Source organism: Mesoplodon densirostris, chromosome 10 (genome assembly GCF_025265405.1).
Source record: "Mesoplodon densirostris isolate mMesDen1 chromosome 10, mMesDen1 primary haplotype, whole genome shotgun sequence".
In the NCBI taxonomy this organism is placed as follows: domain Eukaryota; kingdom Metazoa; phylum Chordata; class Mammalia; order Artiodactyla; family Ziphiidae; genus Mesoplodon; species Mesoplodon densirostris.
This window is the reverse complement of record NC_082670.1, coordinates 5957940-5968948: the sequence shown is the minus strand read 5'-3', so window position 1 is coordinate 5968948 and position 11009 is coordinate 5957940. Positions and strand designations below refer to the sequence as shown.

The 11009-nt window shown below is 45.2% G+C and overlaps 1 protein-coding gene across 4 annotated transcripts in view; it reads right to left on the bottom strand.

Moving 5' to 3' along the window:
* Window positions 1-211: 211 nt before the first annotated feature.
* Window positions 212-11009, bottom strand: part of RIOK1 (RIO kinase 1) — a 30026-nt gene continuing 19228 nt past the window's right edge. For 3 of the 4 annotated variants that reach the window (XM_060109271.1, XM_060109273.1, XM_060109274.1), the window contains 3 exons: window positions 10258-10311; window positions 7836-7988; window positions 212-6771 (listed from right to left, as the gene is read on the bottom strand). In XM_060109271.1, the coding sequence (XP_059965254.1) occupies window positions 6661-6771; window positions 7836-7988; window positions 10258-10311 (318 nt within the window). In that variant the 3' untranslated portion in view covers window positions 212-6660. The remainder of the gene's footprint in view (window positions 6772-7835; window positions 7989-10257; window positions 10312-11009) is intronic. The other variant, XM_060109272.1, reaches the window with a different exon arrangement.

Genomic DNA, 11009 nt, shown 5'->3' with positions numbered 1-11009 from the left:
TCTGAGGACAGAAGACTGTGCAGTGGCAGCGCTGTAGTCCCCAGGCGTAGGTCAGTCACCTTACAGTGGGCACCCCTGGTCACTGAAGGGAAGGCTAGAGGGCACAAGTCAATGCACATCAACCCCTAGTCTTCATATTTATCATCATGGGGGGGTGGTGGGGTGTGTATCCAATTGATGTCACAGCTCCACCTTTAAGAAACACAACGTATTATTCCCTTAAATATTTATTGAGCATTTACGGTATTTTAGACACAATTCTAGGTGCTGGGATACAAAACTGAACAAAGATAAAAATCCCTGCCCCTGTGGAGCTTACATTCTAGGAAGAGGTTGGGAGGTGAGGGAAGACACACAATACGTATGAGAAAATTCAGCATGTAAGTACAGGCAGAGCTCGGACATACTGTGGGCTCGGCTACAGACCACCAAATAAAGCGAGTAGCGCAATAAAGCAAGTCACGTGGATTTTTTGGTTTCCCAGTGCATAAAAAAGTGATGTTTATACTAGACTGTAGTCTGTAAGTGTGCAATAGCATTGTGTCTAAAACAAGTGATTAAAAAAGCCCTTATTGCTAAAAAAAGTTAACCATCATCTGAGTTGTCAGCGAGATGTAATCTTTCTGCTGGTAGAGGGTTTCAAAGATTCTGAGAACTATCAAAATATGTAACAGAGTCACAAAGTGAGCAAATGCTGTTGGAAAAATGGCACAGACAGACGTGCTCAACAGAGGGTTGCCACAAACCTTCAATCTGTAAAAACCGCAATTATCTGTGAAGTGCAATAAAACGAGGTCTACCTGTAAGTTAGTTAGAGGAGCTTTAGAAAAACGATGCAGAGCAAAGGTAATAAGGTGTGTAGGGGCCTTAGTTAAGGGGGCAGACTGCAAATCCAGACAGAGTGGTTAGGACAGGTCACCGAGAAGGTGACATATGTTAAAACAAGGGTCAGGCTTGGCAGCACTAAAACTTCTGTCAGCATTTGTTCAATATACAAGCTCTCGAACTGCCTACAAAAGGCATTTCAAGTGACATTGCCGAGCTGGGCCAGTACCAGAAGCCATCACAGTTCTACCTAGAGCTACTTCTTTGGCCCAGATGATTAAACCTTGATGCCTGGGCAAAAAAAGTTTCTTAAGAATAACGAGTAGGGCTTCCCGGGTGGCGCAGTGGTTGAGAGACCGCCTGCCGATGCAGGGGACACGGGTTCGTGCCCCGGTCCGGGAAGATCCCACATGCCGCCGAGCGGCTGGGCCTGTGAGCCATGGCCGCTGAGCCTGCGCATCCGGAGCCTGTGCTCCGCATCGGGAGAGGCCACAACAGTGAGAGGGCCGCGTACCGCAAAAACAAACAAACAAACAAAAGAATAACGAATAAAATAAAAATATAGATACTTGCGTAACACAGTCCTACTATGTGACAAGCCCTGTTTTAAATACTTAATATATTTACTTCGACTCAGTAAAAAAAAACACCCTTTTTTCTTACAGAAATTGTTACAGAGAGAGAAGAGTAAAATAAATCCCTACATACCCATTACTCTGCTTTAGCAACTACTGACCTCCTGCTATTTCTGCTTCATCCACCACTTTCCTTTAGGAGTCGGTCAAGGATGGAGAATTTTGAAACAATCGCAGGCATTCTATCCATCTCACCCATAAAGACTTCAGTCCACACTCTGAGAGAACCATTTTTAAAAATACCACTATCACACCCAGTAAAATTAACAATCCCTTACTATCATCTAACACCTCCTCCATTTTTAGTTTTCCCTATTTGTCTAAAAAGAAACCCCCAAACAGTCCATCGTTTTACAGTTGGTTTGATCTAATCAGGATCCAAGTGAAATCCACAGCATTGGGAAATGTCTCCTGGACCTCTTTATCATAGCTCTCCCTCTTCTTCCCCCGCCCGCCACCTTATTCTGAATTCGGTTGACTGTATCCTCCCAGCATCATTTATCCTGTTCCTGTGAGCTGTATACTTTGTAAACTGCTGATTACAGCTGGCGGCTACATGGGTTGAGGTTCACCATTTCTGGGGGGAGGCAAGATACTTTCTAGGTTCTGTGAACCTCTTCTCACATCACTGCAGGAACACCAAGGGGTCGGACTGCTCCATCTTGAATGACTGAGTCCAGGTTCACCAGCCTGATCCAGCCCTTGCCAAGCTCCCTGTGGCTCTCCTGTGTCCTTCACAAGAAGTCCATGAGGCAGGCACTACTCTTTATCTCCATGTGCTTGTGACATCTGCCTCCTTAATGGGGTCAGGTCCTCAGACCCAGAAGCATCCAACCCCACAACGGGGCTTTTCCTACTCTTCTCCATCCCAAAACACTCCCCGCAGTGCCGTCGGGAACCCAGGTGGGGTCAGACACCAGCAAAAAGCCTCGTATCCTCAGCGTCTCCTCTGAGGGTTCCCCTCTCCTTGCCCCATTTAAACCCTGGCTCTCTGGAGGGCACTGACGTCATCCGACACCACTCACCTCCCCCCAACATTACAGGCGTCCACGTCACCCCTCTCCCAGCCCACTGAAGATTCAGGCATGTCACTCACTGACACTCTAAAACTAGGCCCTGTCCCAACACAGATGGTCCTTCCAAAACCCTGGCCTCAGTTCCTTGACCTAAGCCTCTGATGCTCCCCTATGCAGCCACTCACGCCCACGGCTGTAGCACAGATGCTACCCTCAAGGGCAACCCCCATGCGTACTTTCAACAGCCCATCCTCTGCCTGCCCGCCTCTCCAGCTGCTGCACTTGGACCCCAAGGACCCACCACTTTTTCACTGACAAGTTTATGACTCCAAGACAGCTATGCAGAAAATGTGTAAAGGTTAAAGTTTCACCCCGAGATGATTAAGTTGCTCGGCCTTAAAGTTATTCAGGTGCATTGATAAGAGGGTAGAAAGCTCTCAGAGAGCTAGAAATAGCTGCGCTCACACACGGATGATGCCCTTGCCATTCTGGGAAAGAAGGAGAGAGAAAGGATTTTGTGGGTGTGTGGCTATTCCAGGCGGTACGAGGGCCACCTCCTCACGACCGCGGCCTGCCAGCAGTCAAAGCAGGATGTGGAGTGACACAGAAAATGAAGGAAAGCCGAAAACCAAAAATTCCACGAGTTCAAGTCTTCATTCTCCAAGTTCAAGCCCAGAGCTTCCCACAGCACTACCAACTGCGACTAAGATCTCTGGAGAACACAGACGCAAGAAAGGTATCTTTTCCTTCGGAAACTAGCTTAAATGATTTCAGACACAACACTATAATTTCCCTGGAGCACTAAAATAAAAGCCCTGATGTCCAAGGTAACACAAACCCAAAGGATATGGAAGTTAAAAACTCCAACCAAAATGGATTAGGAATGTAATAACCTAATCCAATTCAAGAGACAGAACACGGAGAGCTCTTGTTTTACGATCACCAAAGGTTGAAAATCTTAGCCATTTGATGTGGTCACAGGAAATCTTCACAGGAGACCACACCTTGACCATACCAGCAGACCATACCTGCTGATTCATGCGACCCTTTCATCATCAAAAAGTAAACCCCAGAAGTCAAATCAAGCTCTGAATGAATGTTCCTGGTCTTTATTTATATGTGTATAAACAACTAAAAATTAGAAAATCTGTCAAGCTCTTGAAAACCAAAAGGATTTTTAGAAATGTCAACATTCAGAGCCCATGACATTTGAGATGTCCTTCAAGTGAATTTTTACCAGCTTCTAGAAGAACTTCTTCATCTCTTCATTTTGAGCCAAAAGGTTAATGAAATCAGCCACAAAACAGGATAGGCCTGCAACCAAGAAACAAGCTGCTTGCACAGAAGTCAGCAGAAACCCATGAAAAGGAGAGTTCTTCTCCAAGTCTTAGTACCAAACTACAAAGTTCTTCGACCGATTGAGTCCATCTTCATCAAGGAGTAGAGAAAGCTGAAGAAAAAGTGATGTCAGCCCCAAACATGGACTCGCGTTTGATCAGACCTAGGCAGCCAGCTGCCACTGTGCCCACTTCTTCACTCCAAGGCCAGGCTCAAATGCTGGAGCTCCTGGGCCAGGCAAAGTTCTGTTCCTAAACTGCTTCATCGAAGGAAGATTAAGTAGAGCCGCAGAGGAAATGGCTGTGATTTCGTGCTTCAACGAAGTCATCCAGATTCCTCACAGTAAACTTTTAGAAACACCTGCATTTTTGAAGGGATTAGAAAATCAACAAAATGGGACAGAAAACCAGATACATCAACAGCTGACAAAATCGTGTCCCAGCCTTTGGATCAAGAGACCCCAAAGCTCATCTCTCCCAATGGAAAGTCACTGCGCAACCAATAATCTAGGGACACTAAAACCTGTCAAGTGCTCAAAATTCTATTGCAGTCAAAGCCAGAAAGTAGCCCTGTTAAGTTTGCCTACAAAGAGGCTGCTTCTTTCAGACCTCCTGGCAAGAAACAAACAAGGGAAAGGGTTTCAGACTAGTTTGGCAAGAATGCTACCAGTGGTTCCCACGCAGCCACAGCTACAGCCCAGAATCCAGACGGGGCAACAGCCACATCAGCAAGCTGTCAGGAAAAGGCTCCTCCAATCAGAATCCCCTACAGTCCCAAATCCTGGCACGTCACAAGCCACTTCCTCCTGGCAGCAGGTCATGAGTGTCCATCCTGCCGACACCACTTTTGCCCAGTGAAACTGAATCCAAGCCTAGTGATTTCATTCGATTCACCAAAGATGGCACTGCGGAGCCCGACCACCTGATTCAAACATGCCTGGCTGGAGGTAAGACCCAACCCATGAGAGAATTGGGGGGTCCTGAAGATGAATCCCTCAAGGTGTACTGGATTGCTCAGCCTCCTTTTTTGTTTTCTCTTTGGTTGTGTTAACTGTAGAATATTTTAGAGGACATACAATTGTGTTTCGCTGAAATTATACTTCATATTTTGAACTTTGTTCAAGTCAGGAAGAGAGGCTATTATGAACGTAATAAATTTGACTTAAAAGCTCAATTGACCCTGCCCCTCCTTCAATAACAAGCAGGTGCAAGCTTCAGTTTAAGGGAAACTAGGTTTATCTATGGAAATTGCCTTTGATTCAAGGACTAAAATCGGCATTTCTCATGGCACATCCAGTTCACCGTGCCTGCTTTACCTAGAATCCAACCGCTTCTCTCCATGTCCACTGCTACCATCCTGGACCGAGCCTCCGTCTTCTGTAGCGTGGGTTACCACGGTACATACCCAGCCGCCTGTCCACCCCCACCCATCTCCTAGTCCATTCTCCCTGGAAGCCCCAGGGATCACGACCCTTTCAAAACAGAAGTCAGATTACACCATTCCTCTGCTCAAAACCTTCCAGGAACATACCACCACCTGATCTAAGCTGCTACTTCCTGCTGTGGTTATGATGCTCTAGCTCCCTGTTTCTGGAACATTTCAGACACACTTCTGCCTCAGGGCCTTTGCACTTGCTGTTTGCTTTGCCTGGAATGCTCTTCTCTCCCGACATGCACATGACTCACATCCTTCAAGTATTTGCCCAAATATGGCCTCTCAGCGTGGCCTGTTTTAAACCTGCACTCTCCCACCGCCCCAGGCATTCTCTTCTCTACATTATTTCTTCCCCTCCCCCGGAATATATTGCCTGCTGATAGACTGCTTTGTACTTGTTTAATGCCTTGTCTTCCTATTAAAACGCAAACCAGCTAAAGGTAGTAACTTCTGTCTGCTTTATCCAGTAGACCCGCCCCTCCCTCAATAACCCACTGACTTTCAAACAAGCAGGTACAAGCTTCGGTTTAAGGGAAACTAGGTTTATCTATGGAAATTGCTTTGGATTTACTGCTGTATCCTCACACCTAAAATACTCAAATATTTGATGAATGAATGAACAGGTCTCATAGTTGAACATGAAATAGCTTATAAACTAGGAGGTCCTAGCTCAAAAAAGAATATGAAAGATGAAGACTAACTTATTGTAAACAATCATCAATACACATAGAACAAAGTTGCGATGAACGATTATATCAACAACTGAATTCTCTAAATCAGTGAAACCCCCTTTTATAGAAACTGTGGCCTTATAATCAAATGATTTCAGATGGGTCTTTGACACGTACAAAGCAAAAACAATTTGCCCAAGTTTGCCCAAAGTGCCTTTTAAACAGTTATGATGCTTCAAAAACCACACTGCAGGAGAAAATATATACAAAAGTAAAACTGTATAAAGTTCTTCATTAAAATAGTAGCTTAGGGCTTCCCTGGTGGCGCAGTGGTTGAGAGTCCGCCTGCCAATGCAGGGGACACGGGTTCGTGCCCCGGTCCGGGAAGATCCCACATGCCGCAGAGTGGCTGGGCCCGTGAGCCATGGCCGCTGAGCCTGTGCGTCCGGAGCCTGTGCTCTGCAACGGGAGAGGCCACAACAGTGAGAGGCCCGCGTACCGCCAAAAAAAAAAAAAAAAAAAAAGTAGCTTAAACAATCCTCTATCAATACCATAAAGAGCTAAGGACTTAGACCTAAACACTAGAGCTTAGAGCTTTTTACATGATTACATGAAAACACGTGAATCCGTCCACATGGACATTGTGGTAATAACCATTCAGTTAAAATCAATAACCCATCCTCCAGATGCAGCTCAGAGAGCAGGTGATGGGAAATTACTGTACATCATACAGTTCTGGTTCTATCTGCCCCTTTTCGTCTTGGCTGTCTTCTCCTTTCTTTTTTTCACATGTTTAGGAACTTTGTTTTTTCTTTTCTCTCTCTGGGCTTCCTTGACCATCTTTTTTCTTTCCTGTAAAAACAAAAACAAAAAGTAAAAAAATTTGCAAATTTAATTCATTCTGAGTATTCATATTATTACAACTAAATTTTTTAAACAAATTAATTAATTTATTTTTGGCTGTGCTGGGTCTTTGTTGCTGCGTGCGGGCTTTCTCTAGTTGTGGTGAGCGGGGGCTACTCTTCATTGAGGTGTGCGGGCTTCTCACTGCGGTGGCTCCTCTTGTTGCAGAGCACGGGCTCTAGGTGCGTGGGCTCCAGTAGTTGTGGCACATGGACTCTAGAGCGCAGGCTCAGTAGTTGTGGCGCACGGGCTTAGCTGCTCTGAGGCATGTGGGATCTTCGCAGACCGGGGCTCGAACCTGTGTCCCCTGCATTGGCAGGTGGATTCTTAACCACTGCACCACCAGGGAAGCCCCACAACTAAATTTTAAAATATATGTAAAAAGATAAAAAGTGAGCATCACAGAAAAAAAAATTGAAAATGATAATGGTTTGGTGGTAGAATTTGGGATGAAAATTATCTTTAAGATTTCTTAATAGAAATTTGAAGATAGCCAAAGAGAATGTGTGCTAGGGAGTTGGGTATCTCTCAGAATTCTTGGAACCCTCACTCTATAAGGTTTAAAGGATCAGGCTAAGACTAAAGAATAACAGTTAGCCATCATGGTTTGTTTCATCAGGAGCATCTCTTACGTCCACAGCCAGGAGTGGAAGAAACAGAGATTCTGGAAACAGGGAGCTGGGCTGTAACACCCCTGAAATGGTTCTTTGGTATTTCACCATAGGGCAACCCAGCATCATTTGTTCTTCAAGTGTATGACAATCACTTTTCATCAATGCACTGAAACTAGTGTGCCCTCTCTCTGGGCAGTGCCCAAGGAGCCCCTAGTAGAAGCCCAATCTCTAGCTGATGTCACCACCAAAAGCAAAGCTCCCGCTTGGGAACTAAAACTTCAGGTGGAGGGACTTACTGACCAGTGTGTTCAGCAACTGTGATCCAGACACCTGAGCAGAGAGCCCTGAGGGGCTGAGCTGTCGTACTGACAAACAAGGGGAGGTAAGTTTGCGGCGAACCTTTTTATCGACTTCGAGGTCAGCGGCGGGCTTCCGGGAGCAGGCAGTGTCTCCCTGCTCCGCAGAGTCTGTGTCAGAACACTGAGAACTCCTGGCATCTTCTGAATCAGAACAAGTCTTTTCCTTAACTTGACTTTCCAGGAGTGCAGGGACCTTGAAAATATCACAGGACCATGTTATTCTAAACCAGTCAGTTATCCATTGGTATTAAATGTGTTAATGCCAAAAATCAGATATCATCAGCCTTACAGACTTTGAAAAATGACATCTGTATTGAAACATCAAAACAATGGAATCAATGTCAGGGAGGACGCCTGAAGTAGCCGTTCCAGGACGGCTCAAGGACGTACCCAAACACAGGGACTGGGGCTTCACTGGGTGACCTAGATCAACAATAGGACTGTTCTACCTCCTGCAGGAAATCAGGAGGATTGAGCCGGGATTTGGAAAGATACAAAATACGGTGCAGTGGTTGAGAGTCCGCCTGCCGATGCAGGGGACACGGGTTCATGCCCCAGTCTGGGAAGATCCCACATGCCACAGAGCGGCTGGGCCCATGAGCCATGGCCGCTGAGCCTGCGCGTCCGGAGCCTGTGCTCCGCAACGGGAGAGGCCACAACAGTGAGAGGCCCGTGTACCGGGGGAAAAAAAAAAAAAAGTGAAGTTATTTGGATAACTTCACAGTGGATTTCCTACGAATTAAATTTCATTTAACACTTTTTAATCCAATCAAGAGGGAAGACAATATTTAAACAAGAGAAACATTCATTTTTTCCCTGAAATTTAGCAGTTTTAAAAATAATTAATTGATTAATTAAATTTTTGGCTGTGTTGGGTCTTTGTTGTGGTGCACGGGCTTCTTATTGCGGTGGCTTCTCTTGTTGTAGAGCACAGGCTCTATGCGCAGAGGCTTCAGTAGTTGTGGCACACAGGCTCAGTAGTTGTGGCTCACGGGCTCTAGAGCCAGGCTCAGTAGTTGTGGCGCACGGGCTTAGTTGCTCTGCGGCATGTGGGATCTTCGCGGACCAGGGCTCGAACCCATGTCCCCTGCATTGGCAGGTGGACTCTTAACCACTGTGCCACCAGAGAAGTCCAAATTTAGCAGTTTTTAAAGCAGGAGGAAGCATTTTTAAAACCACGAGGTTGGGCCTCCCTGGTGGCGCAGTGGTTGGGAGTCCGCCTGCCAATGCAGGGGATACGGGTTCGTGCCCCGGTCTGGGAGGATCCCATGTGCCGCGGAGCGGCTGGGCCCGTGAGCCATGGCCACTGGGCCTGCGCGTCCGGAGCCTGTGCTCTGCAACGGGAGAGGCCGCAACAGTGAGAGGCCCGCATACCGCAAAAAAAAAAAAAAAAAAAAAAAGAAAAAAAAAAACCACGAGGTTTTCTTTTCATAAGAAAAAAACAGATCTTTAAAAGGCGATTGTACAGAAAGGCTTTCCAGCCAGTTACAGCAGAATCTTCCTGCTCTAGAATTCAAAGCACACCTACCCCATCACACCTGCTGCATAAAACCCAGAATTCTCCTAGTCCAATTCTTCCCACAAAAAAACACCACACTCAATTTTCAGAATGTAAACTGTGATCCTTCATTTTCAAGCCTTTCATTAAGAATATTAAAAGAAGTGGGACTTCCCTGGTGGCCCAGTGATTAAGAATCCACCTTCCAATGCAGGGGACGTGGGTTCAATCCCTGGTCGGGGAACTAAGATCACACATGCCGCGGAGCAACTAAGCCCGTGAGCCACAACTGCTGAGCTCGCGCGCCTCAACTAGAGAGCCCACGTGCCGCAAACTACAGAGCCCACGCTCCCTGGAGCCCACGCCACAACAAAAGATCCCACATGCTGCAACTAAGACCCGACGCGGCCAAATCAATCGATCAATCATTTTTTTTAAAAAAAAAGAATATTAAAAGAAGTAAGAACTACCTTTATTATTGCTTAAATAAGAATCAATCCCTGCCGTTTGAAAATCTAAGACAAAACAAAGTTGCTTTAAGAAAAAAACACTACAGGAATCTGCACTGTGAGACAGCCTGACTAGCCCTTCAACAGCCTGTGCGCTGGGATAAGACCAGATCTCACTGTTGCTTTAAGTTGGTTGTAGAAACATCAACAAGCACATGGTTATTTGTTAGTAACTTCACAAATGAAGAACAGGATACAAAAAGAATCGATGCCTCAGCTACAACAACAGAGCAATTCAGGGGCAGAATGAAGAATAAACCATGCATTTCCACATTTCAGTCTCATGGTTAAGAAGAATGAACATAAAAAGGGCATTTCTGAAAATGCCCATGGACTTTGGAAGCATCTGTACTAGTAACATTACACCACTGTTAATTTAATAATACCTGACATGAAATTTTATATCCTTTGAAAGAGTTTTCAAGTAAATGAACAGAAACACATGTTCTGCATACCTTCTGAACTCCTGACAAATCCTTCTTCAGTCCCGTGACAGTTTGGTATAGAATCTTGAAACCAAAAAGAAAAAAACAAGAATCAACATAAAACTGGACACGGAAGTACACTGCAATACTAAGAAAGAACACTGTGGTCTAAATGATACCTTGTGTGATTAAAAAAAGGTGCCTAACATTTATCTCATGGGACACAGAGAGTGTGTAGCAAGGGTGTGGTTCTCGCCCACAGGCACAGCAGGCATCAGCAGACTCTGGCCCACAGGCCAAATCCGACCTTCGGCCTGGTGGTTTTTAAGGATAAACAGATGCAATCAATTTGATGATAGAAAGCCCTAACTCTGAGTCTCAACTAAATGTAATGTTTTCTCCTCTCCCCCAAATAACTCCATTCTTCTCTCATTAGTAGACCTGTATCATGAAAAGTTGTGTGTTTTCAATTATTATTAAAGTATTTTTAATTTCATCAAAAATTTGGGGGAAGTCTTTTCTCTCTTGTTATATAACCACCCACATAATAGCCTCAATTTTGCTTCTTGGCCTGCGAAGCCTTAAATACTTACTATCTGGCCCTTAAGCAGAAAAAAATTTTCCAGACTCTGAAACATATATGTTAGCGGAGCTAGTATAATAACCATTTATAGCCTAGACTTCTATACAAATCTTCCTTTTCCTGCAATTATAGTCTGTTGGACTCACTCAGGTGTGTCATTTCCTTTCACAAAGACCAGAGGATTGATTCCCTTTACAAG